The sequence below is a fragment of the Osmia lignaria genome, chromosome 5, assembly GCF_051020975.1.
Source record: "Osmia lignaria lignaria isolate PbOS001 chromosome 5, iyOsmLign1, whole genome shotgun sequence".
Classification (NCBI taxonomy): domain Eukaryota; kingdom Metazoa; phylum Arthropoda; class Insecta; order Hymenoptera; family Megachilidae; genus Osmia; species Osmia lignaria.
In genome coordinates, this window is record NC_135036.1 from 9,510,903 (window position 1) to 9,535,454 (window position 24,552).

Genomic DNA, 24,552 nt, shown 5'->3' on the forward strand with positions numbered 1-24,552 from the left:
GAAAGCAGGGTCTTTCTTCCACGCGTGTTACGTTTTTATCTCGATGCTTTCCTACGGTTTGTTCTATTTCCATGGAACGATACACTTTCTACGATGATTGATCGAATTGCCATTCATCTTTCACGATGTACGTGTACGTCAGAAGAGAAACGATAGTCGTTATCATAATTTAAAAGAACCGAAATTGCTAGACTGACCAAGAAGGGTAACGGATTTCGTCACTTAACGGAGCGAGCTAGCTAACCGACTAAAACTGTTTCCTGCCCGAAATAGTTAATTGGCCAGATGGGGCGGATAGTCTAAGCACCGCGTGTCGACGACTCTATTTTCTTTCACTCGAATTTGACCGTGCCTATGTTCGTTCGGTGCAAGGTCGCTTTCTTTAGCGATGTTACAAATTTGTACCTCGTGGGAATAGGACGTTACCGAATTACATCGCACGTAGGACCGAAATGTCGGGTTAGATATCCCAAGTGGTGCTATAAATTTGCAGAAAGTCGTCTGGAAAACAGAGTCGTACGTTACCCCGGTGCTCTTTGCCGTCGTAAGAATATTAGTTCGAACGGAGGGTAATGTTTCAAAGCCGTGACAAGAGTGAATTGTTCGACGCAACAACGAACGAATCGACGAATCGGAAACGCATCGGTTCAACGACCTCTCGATCGAGCCACGAAACCGCGTGAAATCCCGCGTCACGTTTCGCCGGCAGGGTATCAATTTCGTTGTGCAAATATACCTGCCCGATAATAATTGACGTTCAGATGCGATCGAGAAAGACGTTATTTCGAGGCTTCTCTCATTAATCGGACGGTAGTATTCTAATATTAAAATCCAGGTGCAATGGCCGCTGGAAGATGATCTTTACCCCAGCTCATCCAACAAATCATTCATATTTTCCTTCAAAAAATTGGCTACACGAGTCGTCGGTCGATCTCGAATTTATAAAAACAATATTAGCATAATAATCAACGAGGTCGTTAGCGAGATATCAAGCGTTGTTTATAAACAGTCGAATAAGAGGTCAGTTTCTGAGAACTACTGAAAGGGTGAAATGTCGGAAACAAGGTCAGATTATTTATTATTTACGTGTGCTGAATTCGGTAGCGATGCTATTGCAGAATCCTGTATAGAAGAAAGATTTCGGTCCTGTTTGCTCGTCGATGTCGCGTTATGCAAACTCCAGCACCCACGCGACCGGACACGCTTGCTCGCGCGACTTTCTACCGCGCGAAAACCGCAGCTGCGGTTCCTTACCACTGACTCACGGCTCTCCCTGACAGATTCCGGCGAAACGTGCCCGAAGGAACGCTCGTGGATCGCTAATGCGACCAGTTCTTCATCGATAATCATCTCGTGAACCCGTCTCGTAGGGAAAGGGTTAAAAGTAGAAATCACGTTGAAAAGGTAGACGCGAGACTTGCTGCGCGGACACAGTCGGGCCGGATTTCCCGTTCGCGGTCAGACGAAAATTTCACGATGAAAAATAGGCGGGCTCTTTCGGCCGGTGAACTGTAACGCGCGCAGACAATGCGCTTCGCGTTACATTTTGCTCGTTTTCCTCGTTCGGTTCCCATAGTTTCGAGACTACTTTGTCTCCGCGGGACAAAAGCGCTGCTGGACAATTCCCTGCTATTCGTCACGCTTTGGTTTTAACTTTTAAACGATCGCTAGATGTTCCGCGGGTCGTGTACCGTTTCGAAAAATGGACAATTTTATTAATCTTTGCTTCGATTACCAAATATCAGACTCCAGTCGTGGAGCGTTAATTAAGGAGTACGTTAGAGAATTCAATCGAGTGTCCATTGTGTTGCTTCCCTTGTTGGAAATAAATATACATACGGAAGAAGGGAGTCGAAGGTATCGCCATTCATTCGGGCTGGAAGTCTCGATAGACTCACCGCTCCGTCACATAGCATCAACCCACCTATTCAACGCCGACTCGTTGTAAACAATGACTTCGTGTCCGACCCAGATTCTAAGCCCACGTAGAAAGCGGACTCGCTTGCATAATCCGAACGAGCGGTGTATACATATACATATGCACGATGCTGGCTGCGTTCGTTCGTTCGTTCGTATGCCGACCTCACGACTCCAGACGAGTCTTACACCTGTACAGAACACCCACATTGCGTGAGTGTTACCCATCCACGAACCCTATCATTCTTATTTCATCGATCGTTCCGAGTTTTACGTTTACCTCATTCGCATCGAAGTTGATCTTTCGTGCCCTTCTATTCCGTGTAAGTATACAGGAAGATCCACGGTTCCGAGAGTTTCGCCACCTGGTCTCTCAGAATAAACACTCTGAATTGCCAGAGGAATACTTTGTCGTTAGATGAAAGCTTACGCCCGAAAGGCTGGAATATGTATTTACATGAAACGTCGAGTTTCCTCGGCAAATGCCAGGAAAATGACGTCAAGCTAGATCTAGGTGAAAGAGAGGAGCGTGTACCGAAGAAAGAAGCGTCACAGTTCTATCGGTATCGTCTGGCAGTGAAGCAGTCGTTCCCGTTAGCGCACCACTTTCACCCGGATCATCACGACCCGGATGATCGTGTCCCTCTAACGGAGGCCCCTCTTTTCACCTGCGATCGAAACGCGAATCTGCATCCGCGTACGAGGTCCAGGTATCCTCTTGTCTCGCGGCGAAACAATGGCTCGCGCGAAATGCTTGGCCGAGTCGTTCGGTTTTCGAGCGTGTTCCTCGGCCAGAGGGCACTGAAAAGAAGAGGAAGATGGCCTGGTGAACGGAGAGAAAGAGGGACAGTTGGACAATGAAAGACGAAAAGAGAAGAGACGGTCAAGAGAACAGGTTCCTGGCAGACCAGGCGACTAACCGCCAGAGACCCAGGTCACTCACCCAGATTCTACAAACAACCAAACACTCTCGGACCTCTCCTCGCTTTGCCTTCTTCTTCTTCTTCTTCTTCTTCTCTGCTCCTTCTCGTTGTCTGTGCCTCTTCTTTAGATCTTCCTTTTGGGAAGCCAAGAACGTTCTGATGCACCAGGTCAAAGTCACTGTTCGGGCTCTTCTCTCTTGCAGACAGCTTGTTGTGCTGGACTATGGAACTAAAGTGGTTTCAACTGAACCTCTGAATTGCTCTGATATCGTTTGTTTAAAAATTTTAAAAAAGTGATGTGACTGACATTTAACCTTTAAAAAGACGAATACAAATCGTGCCTCCGTTCTTATGTAATTTTAGTCTGATTCTTTTTTTTTTTTTATCTTGATGTCAAATAGCAGAGTGATCGCGTGCGTGCACTTAAGACGAGTCAGCGCGCATTAACGTTCGTGTATTTGACAAAGCTGAAACGAGGTAAAAGTAGGAGACTTGGAAGACGGTCTTTGCGCGTTGCATCTCTTCAAGGTTGCCAGGAATCCGTCTTCTTTATCTATTTTCACGCACGTTGAATTTCCTCTCGTCTAAGCTTACCTTAAAGACGAAAGTCTGATAGCAAGGCTGACAGCGTTTCCTTTCAAATTTTCAGTGCTACCATTAGAATCATTTTATAAAAGCATATTCAACACCGAGGGTTCAATTCTATCTAGACAGACTTGGCAGGCAATCGACATTAATCGACTCGCGTGCTATCGATCAAGGGTTAAGTAGATTCATGAGAATTGATCAGATCGTCTGGCGCACGGTTTCTCGCGGACTGGAACCTACTGGAAATTTTCTTCTGCTGTCCATGAATGACGTTTGATCGATTCTGTCGTGACATTTGGCCGCGGCTCGAGACCTTTACTATCGTTCACGACCTGAACTCTCCACACTCCACGCTCCACGCTCGCTCTCTGTCGAGGGTAACACGCGTGCACCGTGCACGAACGAGACGGCGTGAACGGGGATGCTACTGTAATTGCATCACGTCCATTGCGCGCGGTGCATGCGCTGCACTCGCGGCCTCCGGTATAGATTTATTGCCCTTCTAATTATACCGTGTTATTCTCGCGAGCAAACGACACGGATCCGTACGACCTTTTCGACATTAGAAAACTTTTATCGCGATTCCGTGGACACGATGCTGTACGCCCTCCAAAAACGAAAAGCACATTGCCAAAGTATAAGAAATATCATTTATCTAAGAAAAGGTAACCGGACGAATCGTGAATCTACTTGAACGACATACTTTCTTTATCTATCCCGTTTGATTGGCTCCGAAGTGGTCGCGATGCTTCTCGTTATCGGTCGAGTGTACCGTTTTCACGCTTCGAACGAACGTGGCAGAAGAGTTAACGCCTGTCTGAACGAACTCTCGTGTCGTTTCCTCGAAAAGAAGGGTTACTCGATTTCGTTTGTTTCTTTATCTGTACGCGTGCCAAATACCGCACCGACCTGCTGCGATAACGATGACTTATCATCAGTTGCTTAACTTATCTCGACGACCTTTTTGCCCTCGTCGCTTCAGACGACTTCTGTTCGTCTTCGACGTTCACGCGAAGATCTGTCCCGTATTGCGAGTTCCGAAAATTAGAATGAAACGCCTTTTCTTTGTTCGATAATAGTCTTCCTTATGAATGACGTCATTGGTGAAGTGCTTGATAGTAAAAAAAAAATAATTTCTAAAATTAAAATTAAAATAAAAATTTTTTAATAACACCGATATTGTAATATGTAGCAAGGCAAGTAGAGACGTTGTAGTGGTGAAGGAATATGTAGGTTCAGCTCGGTGCAGCGAACGCAAGCGGCAGCAAACACGCACGTAGAAACACCTGGAGATATCCAGGATATACAGTTAGTCGACCTTGTCTGGATAACGTTAAAAAATAAAAACGTCACGCCGACGCGCGGTATTTATTGGCTTGCGCCATGGGGCCAGTGTGCTCGTTGACCACCGACGAAGCGGAAGAAAGGTAGAACGAGGGGATTTCAGTGAGGGAACCGAGGGGAAGTGAAGCGAGAAGCAGAGGTATACGGTGAAAGAATGCAGTTCTCGGTGCATTCCAAGTCACGTGCCGGACTCCACGGTCTGTAATTTTATTGTCGCGCGAAATATACAGTCGCAGGCCACTTAAATGGCCGGCTGTCCTCTTCGTTGTCTGCCACTCGCGATTCCTTGCAGGACTCGAGCTGCTAAATTACCAGTCTCGGTACAAACGGTTTTCTCTAATGCAACCAAGCGTTCTCGTTGCTACAGGAAACAGGAACACGGCCTTATTCTCCGCGTCAGAGAAACGCTTCCAGTCTCGATGAAACGTTAATTCCTACCTGCTTTATTTTTTAAATTAACGTTCCTGAATTTTTCATTTTTTTCTTTTTTTTTTTCATTGAAACCTGTCCTCGTGTCATGCCTCGCAGGAAGCGTTAAACGCAACGTGGCAAAAACTCGCGAACACGCTGTAGTTTTCTTACCTTTTTACCGCTTGGTTCGCGTGCAAGGGTGCATTTAAAGGGATGTGTTCCAGCCCTTCGCGAACGCGTGCACGTGTGCCCTGTATCGTGTTATGTCACAGAAAACTGACCGTGTGTGAAGGCGCGCTCGTGCGAGTGGATCGAGGTCAATGACCCTGACGTGTGCACGAAACGTGGCCGACGACCCTCGAATTTCCATACGTTGCCACCGGTCACCGTGACACCGGCAAAAATTCGAACGCCACGCGTTACCGTGCGGCTATCTTTCGGTTTTATCGATCTACATCGAGCGTATGCTCGCAATTACGTGGCGCGCGGCCGAGAAGGCTTACGGAATTCGCACGGAAGCAAATTATCGTGGATACAAGTGACTGGTATGACGTTTTCTCGATTGCGGAATATCTTCATCCTTGGTAGGTTTGCTTGTCAACGTCTGAATCGCAGTACAATTTTGTTTTTTCTTTTTTTTTTTTTTTTTTTTTTTTGTCCTCTTGCATACCGCGCAATGCAGGAATTGCTGCGATTCTTTGAATCCGTAAAGAATCTAGAAATAAATTTTAACTAGCGAAGAAGTGGAATATTCATTCTTTTTTCCTTATAGTAGTCGTATTATCGGCCATATCCCACGATGACAGGATATTTTGTAATTAAATTTCTTCTCGTAAGAAGAAATAAGCTACCACCCGCGGCAGAAAATTCCGCTTGATAAATGTCAGCTTGAAAGGGATAATAATTTCAGAAGAAGCATGGAAAACGTAATTTGCCAGTAACATTCATTGCTCGCGTTTAGTAGCGTTCCATGCTTCCTTTCTCGGCTTTATCCGAGTTTCTTCGTGAATAAAAACGGGAAATACTTTTAACGAGCTTAATATTTTAAGCACGCTAGAGTGCATCGGTTTCGTTAGAAAAGTGCACGTTCTATCAAGAATTACAGATCGAAATTAACTGTTTAAGATGGATATTTATCTTTCGCTCCACTTTGATCGGAATCTTGAACTTCAGTCTAAATTTACACGGAAATTGTATTATTTATTTCCACAGTGAATGAATAAAACTTGCAGAATTTCCTGTTGGTGTTAAAAATCCTAAGGAGAACGTAAGCAATCGACTGACGTTCAAAGCGTTCGCAAAGTTTATTCGTGTTCGGTGTTCCCGTCAAGTTAATACGGGGAATTCGGTGTTTGCAACTCGCATCGAGCACCGCAAACGGAGTAGTACCCTTTGAAAAGTCGGCGAACAGCTTCCTCCCGCGAACAAAAACGGAATATCTAAAGTGGCCGCGTGTTAAAAGTGCACGCTCCAGTTTCTTTCGCGCTTTTTTGCACGGCTTTCGAACGTTTCACCGAGAAACTAGGCCTCGTATGTAATTTAAAAAAAATGACTCTCACGATACTCTCCTTTTCCTTCAAAATAAAAAAGACCAATATTTATTTTAAACGAACCGAAGCGAGAAAAATTCAGCGCTACGTTTGCTCTGCCGCTTTATTCCTGTTCTCTTTCGTTCTAAAATATTTCCCTTCCTTTCGTTTCTGAAAATCCGTCACCGTTCTTTTTTTAACACCATTCGTCGGCTTCATTTTAATTTTACGCTGAAACTCGGTCCCAAAATTGTTTATAAACCTGGCTGATATGTCGAAGGAAAGCTGACGAATGGTTCGTTTCCAATGCTCGCGAGATCGTAACGATCGAACGAGAGCAACCAGGCCGGAGGACATTCGAGCGTGCACCTCTCTACGTATGCTCATTAGTTACTCGCTTTTGCGATCATTTGCAATTCAGCGACTCTCGATGCACGCTCGATCGGGCTCTCGTTTCTGCCATAGCTTTCGCGGAATTGTTGTTTCTTTAATGTTTCTTTAACTCGTTGATAACGTTGACTGGAATGAACATTTTTTCCTGGATGATTGGAATTCAATTTAGTCGAGGAAAATGAAAATTAATCGAAATATCGTTTAACGATCCGTATTATCGCGTGCCACGCTAAGCACGGAAGGCTTACCTGCCTGGTAAACTGATCGGACTCGGTTACCGACCTTAGACTTATCGTTAATTACACGGTCTTCCTCATTTTATCCTGATACGAAATAAAATCGATTCGATCGTTGAACGGACGTATGTTTCTTTCACCGGTCCGATGTCCTATTATTAATCAGCGCTTCCCTGTGCGTCCATCTATTATTATAACGATATCGTTCAACTGTCATTAATCGTTGGCAAGCAGGCGTTCGTTACGTAATGTCGGCTTAATATTAAACCAGCGTAGAAACCTGCAACGTGCTAGTCACTTTCGCTTATTCGAACGGTCGAAGGTGTTGATGAAAGTGTCAGAACGAGCGAGTTCGCCACGCTTCGTGTGACAGCTGATTTTCCCTCGATCTCAGCGATTCGAAACTACCCTCCTAATGATGTACCGAGAAATCTTTTCGTTGAGTGAAATTTCAGGGAAATGCAGGTTCAAAAATTTCTAGTTTTGCTGTAATCTGTAAATATGTAATAATAAAGTACGAACTCGCGTTTGGAGTTTCTACGCTCTGAATTTGAACGAACAAGTCGAGGAAGTTTCGCGCGAATACGAGTTGGAACAGTGGCCGTAAATATTAGACGAAATTACGAAGGATCTCTCTGGCGAAACAGTCCCACCGACGACGACGACTACGACGACGTGGTCGTTCTTCAGGTGAATAGAAGTCGGACAAAAGGAGGCGGCTGCTAGGAAGGAGAGCAGAAAGGGGGCAAGGAAAGAAAGCTTGGAAGAAGAACAGAGAGGAGATCGTTATGGAAGCATAAAAAGCTTCGCGACGAGATAATAGCTCGCGAGAACGACGGAGAACCGGGCTTCGTGATGCATGCAAGAACGACGACAGAGAAAAGGGGGCCGAGAGAAGATGTGTACACGGACAAAAAAGTCCGGGAAGAAAGAGAACGAGGAACGAAACGAGGGAGATACAATTTTCCTATGTAGGCCAAAGGGCTGTGCCGTGATCAATAAAATTCCTCTTGTCCTCTTCTGCTCGCTCTTTCTACCTGTCTCGGACTTGCTAATTTTCGCTTGATCTTGAAAATCTCTGTTGAAATTCACGCGTGACGAGATGCCGTTTCATTGATACTGGCGATGGTCCAGAATTCTGATTTATACAATTACCTTTTGTCAAGATTTACAGAAACGAGCAGTGATGAAAACTGAATTAGACGTTTCATAAACATTCTACGTGCAATCTTCTTTGAAGGTACAAGGGGATATTCGGTTCGGCTATCCTCCTTGGCCCGATTTTTCTTTCTCCATCGTGCCCTTGTGTCGCGTTACCTCTTTGTCCGACTTCACTTTCTTCCACGGGCAACTAGGCTAGCCGTAACACACGGCAGAAAAGTTTCCTCGCCGCCAGACCGAACTTCTTTCCTTTAATTCTCGCTCAGCTGACTACGACTCGCTTTCACCGTTCTTCGACCAACGACCACGCACGTGTTTCCCTCGCTTCGATACTCTGCGATGCTTTTAACACCACCTTCCGTGTTTTTCTATTTTATGATTTTTTTTTTTTTTTAATGGAGCATCCCCTCGCAAAGAAGTTTCCGTATCGAGGAGCGAACGTCCTCGGGGCTAATCGCGCCTGTGCCATGAACTCCCTCCGTCTGGGTGAAAACGTAGGGAGGGACCTAGGTCAATTGTAGAGTGGCGTGTCTCGTCGGGAGCGGTCGTAAAAATTTACGAGCAACGTATACAGCATTCGGCGGACACCGGCTAGATCAAGACTAGTACATCTAGAGAAGATTGGAGTCTGACAAGAAGAAAAGAGAGCAACGAAAGAACACGGTGAAGAAGCAACACGCGAAAAAGGAGAAGGCTAAGGGAGCCACGGAGCAAGAGGAGGCGAGTTGCCATGGTGACCATCAAAGGCGCCGATCAGACACGAAGGGATGAAGTCCCCTTTTACCGTCGACTTTGTTACACAGAAGCTACCACCAGCCGGAAAATAGGTTCTGCACCGACCTCCGATAGTCTTCGCGAACCATTTCCCTCCACCTCGAAACTGCTGCTGGAACGGAAACTATTTTTCAAATCGAAAGAACCCTGAAAGATTATTCTCCGGTTCACTCTGGAAGATAGAATTCCGTTCGGACTTTTTCTCTCGAATCGCCGGCGAATGTTCCATCCACGATTGCCGACTTGTTTCATAACTCGGCTGGTCAACTTTTCAAAATCAGTCGGCTTTCTGTAACGAATGGCATCTCGAAGGAATCCGTAGTCCGGCTAACGATCGATCAAGCGCTTTTAACGAGAGAACCGGCGTGCCAACACTTTCATCGGCAAGTTTCCAACGAGAAAATTGACGCGATAGAATGCGAGTGTCCTGCCCCGGCTCTAAACTCGCTCACCTTCGTGTAATTGAACTTTACGAGGAGCGAACGAACGGAGCAGATGTTTCAGACTCGAAATTCAATTACAACTTTACTCTTCGTCGTGCGTCGATTGAATTCGATCGAAACCGGCGAACGATCGCGCTCAAACGAAAGCGGGTCAACGTCAGCGTTTCCTCGTGTTAGAGCGAAGGATATTACAGGATACCTTGATAGGTGGTGGCTTTCGAAACGACCCGCGCCGATATTTTTCTGGCGGACAAGACGCGATGAACCTGAAAAAAGTCCACCGACTCCCACGTAGCTCGCGGAGGGCCATTCTCGAAAGAGTTGTACATAAAAATAGAGCCGGACAGTGCACGTGTGCCAACCCCTTTGCCTTTCCTTATACTTTCACGACTATTCTCGTCCCGCTCGACGACATTTTTCTCTCCAACTTTCAAAGAAAAACGTCTTTGCTTCTTTTCGAACGTACGTGTCGTTTCCTTTCGTCGACTCTTTCTCGAATATTTCTATGATAAAATAAACTTTGATATGGCGAAGCGTACGTCACCGAGGAAAAACCGTCGTCGTAAAGAAGACGTCGTTGTCCTAAATACGTCGAATACCATAGGGGTCACGGATGACCGGCACTCGACTCGTCAGTGACGCTATCATTGTCTACCAGTTAGAAATAAGCCACCAGGTGTGTCCTCTTTGACACACCGGTCGGTCGATTTTTTCTTTCTCGGAACGATCCTTTCGCAGAAACTTAGCCTTGACTTTTCGGCCACGACCAAAAAAAAAAAAAAAAAAAAAATTGTCGACCGCAAACGTACGACGGTTGAATAGCAATGCCCAATTGAGTCACTGGCAGTCTGGGACCGATGCGGTGCTCATGACTAACGGCTTGTTTACAACGACGCGACCCTGTTCCGTTTTTCCCCGTGACCAGGTGAACGAGGTCCAATAACGGAGCTTCTGCCACCGTTTACAGCAAACCCGTCGTCGCGTTGCTCTGGTATTTCTGCGATCTCGTTGCACGCGCGCTTCTCGCGATAACGATAAGCGTTCGACGCCGGCTTCATTTTTATTCCTATTTACTGGTAATCTTATGGATCATCATTTCGAGGATGCTCCGAGCACAAATCTCTCCTCGCCTTGGCTTAAAAAGTAGCCACGGTTTCCTGGAACTCTATCCTGTATCTTCCAGCAAATCCACCTTTCATCCCCCACATTAATCACATAAATCAGCTGTGAAAGTAGAAAGAAGAGGGAAGAGATTGGCGAGCAACGATGTCAGCGGAAGATGAAAATATAGAAACGTAAAAATAGCGACGCGACCGTAGGCTGTGTAGGGGTGGATGACACAGTGCGGCGCGGCGGGGGTGGAGATTCGATATTTCGAGCCCTATCTGGGCGTTGCCCGGTAAAGCTTGTCCTGGAGGTGGACTCGATGAGAAAAGGGGGTGTGGAAGGGGGGAGGATTTCAAGGGTGCTGAGTAACCATGGGTGTGCTGGAAAGGGGTGTGCTTCGACCAAAGGCGGCTGGATTCGTTTTAATCAAACCCCTCGCACCCCGGCTATCCTCTCTGTTTCGAGGTGAGACTGGTCAGAGCCACGATGTCGCAACTACCACGAAAAAACCGTGTCCTGTTTTTGTCGCCTCTGTCTCCGACAACTCCCACTTTTGTCGCAAACTTTTTTACCCGACCCTCTTTAATTTGGTATTGGTAAAAAATTCGTTGCGGGCGTGCTGGCTTCGAGAGACGAATTAATTTGCCTGATCAAGTTAAAGGGGATTTTATATAATAGTTTTTCATATCTGTGTTCGAATAAAAGCGTGCGAACAAGAAATCGAAATGAATTTTCGAAAGAATAGGAGCGCGAACACGAACGATCGTGTTTCCGATAGAGGAATTCCGTTGCATCCCCTTTAAGGCAGGTCTCTCCATCCCCCGCAAATACCGGCTCGTCCATTCACTCTTGCCGCCCCACCGTGACGACCTCTGTCACGGGAAGTACTGTACAGGAGGTAATTTATTAAAGATACGTCATTGGAAAACTCATTAGGCACATCAGCCTCCTTCTGCCGCACCTCGCGCACCTGGTAAAAATGAAAAATAAAAAACAAATCATCAATATTCAGTGATCGATTTGCGATTATCTTGACACTGAAATCGTAAAAGATTAATCAGAATTATTTGCGTTCAAGCAACAGCAAAACAGTAGTTTAGGAAGTTTACTGATTGTAGAGCTGCGAAATGTTAACGAGAGTCATCGTATGTCAGATAATACCTGAGTCGAATAACGCGATAAGATTAGAAGACGGGACGTAATAAAGATATAGTTATTAAATTCTTTATCGTATGATTATCATTCGACGTTCAATTAAAGACTGTTTTTGTCAGGCATTTTATACTCCTGTTTGTGTCGTATTAATTTTGCTGATTCGTTTATGTCGAAGACAACCGTTAATTATAACAGTTTTTATAATTCCGTGTGTTTTCAGTCGTACGAACACTGAAGAAATATTGTACTATCGGCTTGAATGGCCTATATTACACAGTATTCAGCCTGTTAAAGGGGTCCATATCCGATCTTCGAAGGCTGGCTATGTTTTGTCTCCGTTTCGTTGTTCGAGGAAATATTATTGACGGTATCGACTCCAGGGATATTTGCTACAATAGATCCGTGCCAGCTAATTTATTAATTGCAACACTGAAACTTAAGTATTTAGTAATCAAAATGGTTATTTAATTCAATGAATCACTGTTGCGTTTAGCAAAGTTTGCGATAACCTTGATAGTTTATAGTTAAATTATTGCACGAGCAAAGAATAGTCGATGTTCCAAAGTGAATTTAATCGAAGACTTTTAAAAACTTTCTCATATTTGAATGAGCTTTCGTACAGCTGTAAATGTTTTCAGTGTCTAATATTTAAGAATCGTCAATTTATTTTTTCACCTGCTCCCTGTAGTATTTTTCTTTCGATCGAGAATTCCATTGAATCGACGGTGAAACGATCGGTTCATCCAAATTCATGAGACACCCAGTACATATAATCGAGTGTTGAACGGGGCTGCTAGTCGGAGTTGGAACCGACCGCTGCAAGGTCAGGCGGTGGCCTCCAACTTCCGGTGGTGGTATTCCCACACATAGACAGAACGTACGTACGCAGCATAAAAGGGGGTATTCCCCTTCCCCTCTCTTTCTTCTTCGCAACACCCACACCTCCTCCATCTTCCTTCTCGATCCTCCATCTCTTCCTCCTTTTCCTTTCCTTTTCCTTTTCTTTCAAGTCTCAACCATTCTCTTCGTTCTCTAGCCATCCGAGGAACTAGCTTTCTTTATCCTCAACTTATCTCTTTGCGCTTGATGAACGTTTCACTTTCTCCGTCCAAGAGGTAGCTTGCTTCGTTCTTGCCGTTCGATTCGGTTACCAGCTCTCTCACGATTATTAATATTCCTCTTTTTCGAAACGGAATGCATAATGTACCGTGTAACAGCGTTTTTAAATCGAATCGTTTCGATAGAATCTATTTTTATGCGAGCAAGGATTTACGCAAGCAACAGTTGTTCCTCTTTCTCGTCGCAAACGATGCGAAAGAACGCAGCTGGTCGTTGCACCTGTTCGCGTTTAACCTGTTAATCCTGTCGCGTTTCGATCGAGTGAATGGAAAGGAACGAGATCAATGTTTATATTTGAATAAAAATAGTTATGATTATTTGTTACGAATAGAGGCCAGTTTCGTGTATTATAAGAGGATGTTTCAAAGGATATTCAACACATATGTTGGCAATGATAATGATTCCCTATAGAATCGCGATCGATAGAGATTTTTCTTCGGTCGGTTTCAATGGTTCCCTCGACGGCGAGAGAAAGCAACACGAGGGGTTGGAAAGAAGTAGCCCTTTGTAACACCTGCCAGGCGTCTCTGGCTTGGTTCGATCGACCAACGAACCAACCAACCAACCATCTAGCCAGCCAACGCTAGGTAGCCGGAAAGAGGTCACCGCAAGCAGAGCCGCCACTCTTTTTCCCTTCTTCTCGGTGGTTCGCTCTCTTCGTCCAGCCTGTTCCTCTTCACGCGGCCTATTTTCGCGAAAATACACGGAGCGCCGCATGAAAAGCGGCCGTTGCAGCGAAACAGGGACAAAGAGGAACGAGAAACATAGGCTGGATGAGGATGAGGTGGGTGAAGAGGGAAGAAAGGTGCAGCAGGGGTCGATGCGAGCCAGCCTGTTGGAAAGAGAAGCTGATACCTAACGACCGCGCCACGAGGAATGGAAAAAAGATCTTTTGTCGAGAAGTGCGCGCCTCCCCCTCGTGTAACCATCCAGCACACGTATACACACCCTCTAACCACCACCCCCCCGGACCCACTCGTAATTCCCGGGGAAATAGGGTTCACCTTTCGACGAGAGCTCGTCCGCGCACATATCTCGTTTCTGCCGTGCGTATTACTGCGCACTCTTCTACCCTTTACCCTCTGCCCTCTCGCCTCTGCAACCCTTCTTCTTCTTCTTCTTCTTCCTCTTCCATCCACCGCGCACCATTCTGTTTTCGCGAATTTTCCCTGGAATCTCGGTCGATGACGATGGCACACGTACACACGTTAATTTTCTTTTCTCCTATCTCTCCGATCGTATCGTATATCGCGCGATTAAAAAGGTATCGCGAAAACGCCGTTCGTCACGCTGGCGGATTTCTATTCGAGTTAAATAACAGTAATGATACGGCAGCGAAGGAAGCAAATAATTTTAGAGCCGTTCAAGTGAGACACTTTTCTCTCTTGCGAGAGTTTCTACCCAGATCCAGGTGTCAGGAAAAAAATTGAATACGTCGTTGCATCGAAATCGAACGTCATACGGGTTGAAGAAAAATCTGTCCTTCGGTCACGGTGTGTTTTGCAGGGAAATTTTCTTCGAAAGAAGCCTTGAAACTCTTGGTCGCTCCAATTACCTTTACTTCGTTTACGCTTGGCCTAATTACCTTTATTTCGCTTACGATCGCTCCACTTACAACGGCCGATGAAAATTCACAGGATTTCGTTCCACTTTCGTTTCCATATTTTTCATTTGAAAACGCGCGAAAATACGCAAGTCGCTGAAAATCGTGATTACGGTTTGCTGTTTCTACGTTTCGTTGCTGGTATTCGGAGGTTCAGTAATACATCGAAATGCAACGAGAGATTTGCACGCATTGTACGCGTAGTACATCTTCCATTCTCCAGGATGAGGGAAGCCTCGTGTTTCCAACGCGTTTTCCAGCATTGTACGGGCGCATGGAACTCAGCCGCGAGCACGTGCGATGAATAATGGCAAAACTAATGACACACTGAGGGATTCGGGACAGCAACGGCACGAAATAAAGCCCGGGGACCATGGATGAGAATGGACCGTGACTTTTCTTTTACCTTCTTCTCCTCCGCCTCTTCGCGTCTGCTCGTATTCGCGGGGGACGTTGTTAACGCGGAAGGGTTGAAACAATACGAGACGTATTCTTTCTTTCTTTCGTTCGGCGAAGTTGAAGTACTCGGTGTTTTTTCATCAGCGGACCCCGTCCTCGACGTGGTTTCTTTTTGTTCGTCGGGCAGGATCATGGAATAACGAACGGGAATGCTCGAATACCGGGGGCTTATCTTTTCTTTCTTCCAAATCTCGATTTAAAGTCTGTATCGTATTGTTATTCTTTTAATCGTAAAAAGAGGGGTTGGCAGAAAGGAAGCAGATTTATTTTACTTTCCCTTTCCTACCGAAAATTCAAGTACTATAACGAGTTCATCTCGACGAATGTTCGATTCTCGATTGGTGTCGCGAGCAGGAGGAAAATTGAATCATTAATGCGGCTAAAATCGTACACACAATTGAGTCGAGTTTTCCGTAGTCGAGGTGCTCTCATTTCCACTGTTCGACACGAATTGATTCGATATTCGATCGACAGACGTCGCGCGATGACGCAAGCCACCCTTTGAAAGTGCTTTTCACGCAAGTGAAATGCCTGGCTGCCTGTTTGTCGCTGGAAGCCAACTTTCCCCCTGTCCCTATTTTCCGGTGAACGCCTTTTCATTCTTCTCCTCTTTCGCCCCATTTTCTTCGTACCAAAACTTTCAACTTTTCGAGAAGTTTGTTCGCGAAACGATCGAGCGATCCAACGAAGCGCGCACTTTTTCTTTTTTTGCCTTCGGAGAGGGAAACTCTTTTCTTCTTTCCAATTTTCCAAGGGTAAAGATTAATCGTTTTATTTTAATTCGACAGCACTTTCATCCATAGATTTCTACCTGCATTTCGTTCAGGCAACAACCTAACGGCACTCTTGTCATAATCGCGAGCAAGTTCATTCTCAACTATCAATCTCGATGGAGTAAAAAATGCGCGAGGTGTTCGGTAAAGGGCATCGCAAGGAAAAGTGAACGCTAGCACTTGAAACGATCGAGAAACGGTGTATACAAACTCGAGAGAGCTAGCTCTAACGTAATCTTTAATGGTCCCTTACGCAACGAGGCGTCGAGGAACGATCAATTCGATTTGATTCGATTCCGATTCCACACGGTGTAAAAGCATTTTTTTTTTTTCTCCCCTCTCGTCACGAAATTCTTCGCACCTTTGCGCTCCGCTGACGCGAAATCGTCGCGATTATCAGCTCGTGAACCGTGACGAAACGCGTCATCGTTCTTTCGCGCGTTCAAACGTGCACCACTGAACTGGAACACACACAGCAATACGTGTTTCCTATGGTGTATATTAAAAACGATTTATACGCGATGGAATTGAACGAAAAAGCTGTATCTCAACGTCTCCTCGCCGTACAATTTCTCTTCTTTAACGATTTACCAGCTTAGAATTGGTTGCGTACCGTTCGAATGTTAGAAAAGACGAGGCAAACAAAGTAATATAAATTTTTACTGGCTGAAGATAAAAAAAAAGATTTTCACAATTTATAGAATGACCTTGAATAACCTTGGAAACTCTGCTATCAGGTCATCGTTCTTGCTCTTCATCGAGCTAAAATCCTGGGTAAGAAAGATTCATGATGCACAGGTTAAAAATGTTACCAGTAACCTTGAAATGCCTCTGTTACGCCCACACTCGTTGAAGAAGGCAGAGCTCGCTGTTGGTTCTTTCGAAACCTTACGAAATTCGCTTGAATCGTTTCAGTTTCTTTTTTCTATTTTTAAGCAATCTCTATAGATAACACTTGTTTTTAATGTTTTTCTCTTTTTTACCGTACAATTTGAAACACTACCGTCGGCTATAAGTAAAATATTCAGGTTTCTATTTAAAAAACGCGATCGTTACGATTTCGAATTTGATAACGACCTTTTTCCACGCCCCCGGGCATTGTTACACGGCTAGAGCGTGGATATGATAACGGTTAGAGTCACGAAAGGTTCGAAGGAACATCCGGTCAATGACCTCTATTTTGGGTTCGCTTTAAACTCCCCTCGGAAGAATGGGTATTCGATGCAAAGCTATGGTGCACTCAGACCAACCGGTAGCTCGAGTAACATGCAAATTTATTGAAATATCTTTTCGAACAGGCGTTTGGTAACTGTGTTAAAAAAGAAAGAAAAAAATTCACGAATGAAGAAGAAGAACGATTTTTGATCTTACGTTTGAGTTCCCTGTAATCTACTCTAACTCCTTATCAGTAGGGTATAATGAATTTTAATTAAACAATTATAAAATTTGAAATATGAATTTCATCATTGTTTGAACGGAGGGAAGAATAAACGCGCGTGTATCGTTCCGTCGTTCAAAGACGATAGGAACGAGATGAAACGGACCGCGGCGGCGCGGCGCGCGTTTCAAGAGTAGGTGGTGTGCAGGAGGTGGAGGTGGAGGCGGAGGTTAAAATCGTGGTCGAAGTCGGAGGTCGTGGTAGGAGAAGGTTCGCGTAGGTAGTAGGAGAAGGTTGTGGTAGGTCGCGGGAACAAAATGGCCGATAGATGGTTGCCATGGTAACTTGACGGGCGGTGCCGAGAAGTTTCTTAGAGGCGGAGCTTTTCAAACACGGCGGCCATTACTGGTCCCCACTCTGACAAGTATCGCCGTCTGGCGGTTCAATTTCAAACTGGTGAGCCTCGTTTCCCCGCGCTTTTACAACTTAGGATGCGCTTCGAAGCTATTCGTTATCGCTGGGAAAGAATTTTATTTTCAGTCAATTTGGTGTACCATTTTTATGACACACGTATCTGTTTTGTCAGCTAGATTTTCAATCATTTAAATGATTTCATTTTTAAGTATAAAATTTTGAATGTAACAAGAGAATGGGAAATCGACACAGTGATCGCATTTATTAGGCCGACCTTCAATTAGCGATCACTCGCGGTCGCGCTCGTTCCCGGCTCCCTGGCGTCGAATTTATCGCATTAACGAAGCCCCGGAGTAAACCGACCACGAGAATCCACCCTTCCCTCCTTTGACCACCCCTTCGACACCGTTACTACTCCTGATTTATGAACAATGGATATTATTAATCAGCCAATATCGAGCCTCTTCCTCTTCCATATGCGACGATTTAAACATAGAATATAGAATCTTATGCTCCGTAACTTAATCTTTTCGCGATTCAAATTCGAATGTAGGTCGCCCATTGGAATCGGTTGTAAACCAAAAAATAAGGTTGAAAATAAGGACGAAGGGGTCAGAGGACTGTCGTGAATATCGTTTAAGAAGCGAAGAACAAAGCGCGATCGAATGTTGGCGGGGGCGGCAAAAGTCATCGAACCCATCGCAGTCGCTTGTACGAGTAAACGTGTTTGTTGCAGGTCCTCGTAGAATACGACGACGTAGAGTGGCAAAGGAGAGAATGGTTGTCGCCACACAGGGACGCGGTGTTCTCCTTCTTTCTGGTGGAAAAAGGATTATATTGGGCCGAGCGACCTGACCCCAGGCATGCCAGTCTCATCGCCATCGATCACCACAATCACTCGAATAACAACCTCCATCACCACCATCACCACCATCATCATCGTATCAACGGGAAACCCCTGAGGGGTGCCACTGCTGTCGCAAACACTGTCGCCTGGCCTGCTCTTGTAAGTGTGTCAAATACTCTTCTCTTCTAATATGCAAAATATCGTGTCCGAAAGAAATTGAAAGTCTCTGTACACGCGTGTATAACGTGTAACGTACGTGGGTAGCGACAGACTTGAATGAACAGCTTCTTATTTTTAGACGAGCAGCCGTTTAACGTTAGTCCTCGTAACGTTTAATTTTAGATGACCGGCCTTTGCTGCGTTCAAAGTTTATTCAAAGTTAAAATGCAAAATATATATATCCGTGCGGCATAATCGTATTGTTTGGATACAAATGGAGGGAATGAATTATGCTTTGACATTACTTGCAGACGTTTTATCCCCTGGTGGCGCGTGCAGAATTGCCAGAAGACGCGATGCCTCTCGAATTCATGCAAGACAGGAGGTTGGACTTTGTCGATTACTCGAAACTGAAGCCGTTCACCGTGAGTATCCATTTATGTAAATAGTAAAAAGATAGAATTTCGTTGGAACCTGTTCGATTTTTCTTTCGACGATCGACTAACCGATAAGGCGCGATGAGATCGTTAGCCGATTAAGTAGCACGCAAGTTTTCCGGCAAACCCGAGCAAAGCCACTTGACAACTAGAAACTTAGTTCGTTAGAGCAGGAAGGAAACTTGGGAGCAAGTTTCGAGGCTGTTGACCTATCCGACAGCCCTCGGGGAACTGTTGCCCTGTCTGCGAGCAAACCGTGCTCGAACGATGGTGGTTTCGGTCGGTGATGGAAACTCTTCGTGTATAGGTCATCTAAAACTCTCTTCCATCCTGATGATTTATTCATTTATTATTCTGGCAAACACTCGTTGCTCGTTACAAAACTTTCGAGATTGCATTTATAATAGCTCGATACGCTTTCTCGATCGATTTTCCTGCAAAAGCTAAAAAGGTGGACGCGGTCGTGGAAGAGGTAGGCATGAAAAACGATATAATCGATCGAGTGGATGGTTGTTCGTTCGTCGGTAGGAACGATTCACCGTGCTGGAAAAAGTTTTTACGTTCGACCGGGTGGGCGAGGATGCGGGGAATTGTTTCCAAGTAATTAAACTAGCGGAACTTTTACCGTTAAAAGTTTTCCTAGCTGGCGGGGGATTGTAAGTCGTTCAAGCTATACAAGTTTCACGAACACTGTGGTCAGCTGGTTAGGTATTAACTCTTTCGATGCTATAAACTGCTCGACGAATGGGTATCGTTCTATACGTAACATTGTTGCGATAGATTCCTTAACGGGTTAACTTTTATGGAGGTCACCGACGATCGTTGGAAAATTATAAGTAGACGGCAAATTGAAAGCCTCAATTTAAAAATTAACCATTCGCGTCACGGGTTGACGATTCGTTTCGTCGATAACATTGGGGTCAGTAGAGATTGCCGTTGCACGGTCATCGCTCTTCACGCGTTTCATTATCGATTTCCTGATAACTGCAGCTGCACTTTCCCTTCGCTGTAAAGAAGCGGCTGGAAAAAAGAAAGAGAACGGTGACGAAGAAGCACACCGAAAGAAACGGGATAGCAAAAATAAGACGTAGGAAGGTTTCGAGAAAAAGAAAGGAAAAAGAAGGAACCGGTGTAAAGAGAGAGATGGCGAAGAGGTAACAATGGCTGAAAGGTGTTGTGCAGCGATAGAAGAAAGGCTAAAGGGTAAAAAGAAATATTCGCGGGCGCGTTAGAAAAATAAAGAAGGAAAGAGAAGAAAGTAGTGGTAGGTGTAGAAGAGTGGCGGGTCGAAATTGGTCGGTCGAGGCGCAAAAGAGCGACGAGTCTGCTGACCCTGAACTATAAATGCAACGGGTTCTTTCTGCCGGCTGTTTCGGGGCGCATAGCAATCTACTCGCATACCGAAGGAGGCGTGTAGACGCGTCGCGACGCCACGAGAAAGAAGCGAACACGTGGATTCGTTCGCGATTCCTACGGAGCCTCGTCGTTTCTTCCTACCTTTTGCTCTTGTTCCACCCTGGCCAGCTGCCGGTTTGTCGACGACTCACCATCGTGCTCCAACATTGGCGAACGTTGGAGAACGGCCAACGCGAGGCGCCAACATATTCCCGTTCTGCCTAACGGTCCTTGGCAAACCTTGCGAGACAAGCGACACCGGCCTTTACATCAGTCTTTCTCCTCTATCTTCTAACCCTTTCCTTCGTCGACATAGACCGTTCTTTCCAATCCTATCGCTAGGGGTTAAAATTTCAGGGAAGAACAAAGCTGCTCCTTAGACGACGATATTGTGTACGTAACGTCGAGGAAATCGTCGACGGTCCTTGTGGAGACCGTTAAGTGCTGCCGACGTCTTCGGTAACAGTGTTATAATTGCCGTTATATGACTGCCATTATCGTGCATCACCGTCGTCATGCCTCGGATCGTGATTGCACAACGTGTCTGACGTAACGACGCGATCCTGACGTAAGGGAAACACTGACGCAACGTTTCCTCGCATGTTCGTACATTGTGTTCCCGTGGAATATCAGCGGGAATCAAGTCAATGGAACAATGCGTTCGCAATGATTCTATCGATTACCGAACCACTCTTGTTCCGTTATTTTATGATTGCGTTAAAAAATTGTTCATCGTCGCATTTTTCTTTTCGCGCGTTAAAGTTAACTCGTCAATTATTTCATCGACGCTTTGTTCCACGTCGTTTGTCAAGTCGGATCGATCGAACCAGAGAGAATAGTCGGGGAAATAAAATTCATTCCGTCGATGAAACGTAGAACTGTAACGAACCGCTGTCGAAGAAGAATTAATCGTTCAATTAGAATGCAAAATATCGCCTCGAGCAAGACCGATTTATTGGCGAAGAGCGATAGATATCGGCGTATCTTTCGTTTCGAAGAATGAAATGTGGTTAAAAATTCAGGGAATATACTGTTGTTTTAATTGTTTCAAGAAATATATCTCTCAGTTGATTATTCTTCGTACGATAACGAGGCTTCAACCGAGTGGTCGTTTTTGCAGCAGGACTGGGAGCTGACGAAGGGCTCGGTACCTTGGGCGAGCGCTGTCAGACGATGGGCAGAGATGCAGGATGGACAAAGGATCCTGCTGACCACACCGAGTGTCCTGGTTGGTTTCAGGGTCGAGGTTTATCGGGCCGAGGGCACCACACAATGGTACACTGCCGTCATTGTCGGTTACAACGAGTCCACCAAGGTGAGATTCGCCCTTCGAATTCTCTTTTCATTAACTAAGGCCTTTGTTTCAATTATCAACTGGTTAGTCGATCCTCTTTCTCTATCAAACTAACTCGGCGAGGTATTCAAAGTAATACCATGTAATGGGAATAGATAATAGAATCTCGAGCTGCATGGTAGAAAGGGTAACTTTCACTCGTAATGAAAAGGAGTCGATCGAACGATTAACGAACAAGAGGTTGGTTGGTTAAGTTTTACGCAAGATACGCCGTTGTCGATCGGTCAAAGACGTTGACAGAGAAGGCTGCGATCGTGACACTTCTTAACGAGCAGTCGTTCCATCGGATGCGATCGCTGGGACGACCTTTTAACCCTTAAATTGGCAGATACGCCACGACAGAGATTGCCAGGTTCCTGCCGTTGGGAGCGAACCATCTGCCTGCGCGATCTATAAATTGCTCGTGAAAAAGATTTATCGTCGTTCGGAAGTGGCTTGATGTTTCAATCGATCGCCCTCGAGTATTCGGGTCGACGGTAAAACGAACGATGCTTTCCCTGTTAACGTATCGTCCGTAGACGTCTCCTGCTAAAAATAAACCAAGCTTTTTTAACATTCGACAACTTTGCTATAATCGTCGAAGAATTCGTCACAGGCAGCTGGTCCTAACGAATCAATTACTTGCCGACGATGTTTAATGTATGGTTTAATTGATTTGATGTAAAATAAATCGTTCGAACGACAACGCGAACGCGTTCGACCCATTTGATTGCTCATTCACGCTGGCTGCGATGCAATTTCAGGACTTGACTGTCACCGACGACACAGTTCTCGAGGATCACAACGAGGACCCCAGTTTAGTACAAATGCGGCTGATTGGCGACGGAGGTGAGTCACGATTGACCTTCGCGATGAATATTAATTCAGAATCGCGAATCACTCTCTCCTCGATGGGATAGATAGAATGATTTTTCTGTCTCGATATCCTCTGAAGAATAGCTCGTTCTGACAGGCGATCTTCCTTGACTTTCATTAACCCTTTTGTTGCAAGCGACCTATAAATTGATTGTAAAAATCTAGATCGCGTCAAATAATTAAAGGTCAATTTCTCTTCAAATTTTTTCTCATATTGGAATTCGATAGTATCGCGTGTCCCGGTGATAAAAAATAAAAATGAAAACGAGTTGCGCGAAAATGTAAAAAGTTCGAATAACGGTGTCAACTGAATCCTGTCCCTTTTTCTCATTTTTTTGCAGTGGTGGAGAGCATCATGAGAGGCGAGGTCGTCGGCATGACACCGAGGAGGTCGAGGTCATCGACTGCTCTGACGCACGCGCTTGTTGTGGTGAGTGAAATGCAATTCCGTTCTATTATTAAATCGCTATGCAGTTTACGACAATAAACGGTCAGAACAGTGTGTCATACCGCAATTTTCGTTTTCTCTGTCGACACTGTTTTCGAGTTCGGGAACACTAAATCTCTGTTGACCGCGATATTGGTATCGGGCGAGAGAAATTTCCAAACTAGCTAAAATTTGAGGACAGAAAGTAATAAAACAACTGCTCGTCGACCGATAACTCGTTAACCGGTCTTCTACGGTTAACGGGTTAATACCTGTTCGAGATCGTGACGATCGACGGTTTCGAGTCACGAATCGAACGGTGCGATAACCCCGCGCAAGTAAACATGTAACTCGTGTAAAGATAACTTCCTCCCACTTAAGCTACCGTCTCTTTACTATATTTTATTCTAACGTATTCCGAGGATAAAAACTAGTTCGTAGACTTTGAATGTTCTATCTTTAGCCGGTGATTTAATTCTGCAAAAGGTATCAGTAAAAGTTTGGACGAGTGAAGCTTAGTAAAAAAGTCCTTGGCTTGACGGTTTCGCGCCTATAAGATAATGAGCAAGGTAACTTTCGACGTGTCGGACCACGTGTTATCACCTTATCGTTCGTTACCCGTGAACTCGCGATGTCTTTATTTATTCATTTCGTCATTAAATATTTTGCTATGTACAGACGAATCCTAGCAAGGTAGGATTAAAAACAGAAACATTGGAGAGCTAGTGGCAGGGGTGGCAAACGAATCGAGTGTTTCCCTTTAACGCGTGAAATCAATAAAGTCGTGTTTGCGGCACCCTCGAGCTTTCAGGAATCGGGAATAGAGTCCGTTGCTACCTTTGCGGCCGACTTCCGTTCGACGCGAACACGATTGCCCCACCTTCTTCGTGTCCTCTTCGCTCGATTTCCTGGCCAGACGCTAGTCGAACATACCAGATAGAATCTTTTCGATCCACACGATATCCGTCAACGGTAAATTCATGTTTTCACTGATTCTTGCATTTCTTTCCCTCTCTCTCTTTATAATTAAACGAAGCAATTAATGCAAATGTAAATTCGTTAAATTGTCCCTCGAATAGGATAACGAATCTGACTGGTGGAAAGTTGGTTGAAGGGATTAATTTAGAAAATTTGAAGAAATTTGTAGGGGGTTCGCAATCATGCTAATTGCAGGAACGATCGCGGAATCGGTCGAGAAGTTGCCGATTGAACTGGAAAGCGGGGCTTTGGAAATGGTAATCAGAAGTCAGTTTTCAAAGTAACTTTGGTCTCGGTCGCAACAAGAGCGAAGCGTTAACCCCGGTTCCCTCCCTCTATCCTGCGCCCATCGTTTCGACAACTCGAAACTTTC

At 45.1% G+C, this 24,552-nt stretch overlaps 1 protein-coding gene across 5 annotated transcripts in view; it reads left to right on the plus strand.

Moving 5' to 3' along the window:
- The window catches only part of Kdm3 (Lysine demethylase 3), a 152,825-nt gene that overhangs the window by 4,868 nt on the left and 123,405 nt on the right, over positions 1–24,552 (plus strand). For 4 of the 5 annotated variants that reach the window (XM_034325692.2, XM_034325695.2, XM_034325694.2 and 1 more), the window contains exons 2-6: positions 18,464–18,733; positions 19,045–19,158; positions 21,686–21,880; positions 22,663–22,747; positions 23,116–23,204. In XM_034325692.2, coding sequence (XP_034181583.1) covers positions 18,464–18,733; positions 19,045–19,158; positions 21,686–21,880; positions 22,663–22,747; positions 23,116–23,204 — 753 coding nt within the window. The remainder of the gene's footprint in view (positions 1–18,463; positions 18,734–19,044; positions 19,159–21,685; positions 21,881–22,662; positions 22,748–23,115; positions 23,205–24,552) is intronic. The other variant, XM_034325693.2, reaches the window with a different exon arrangement.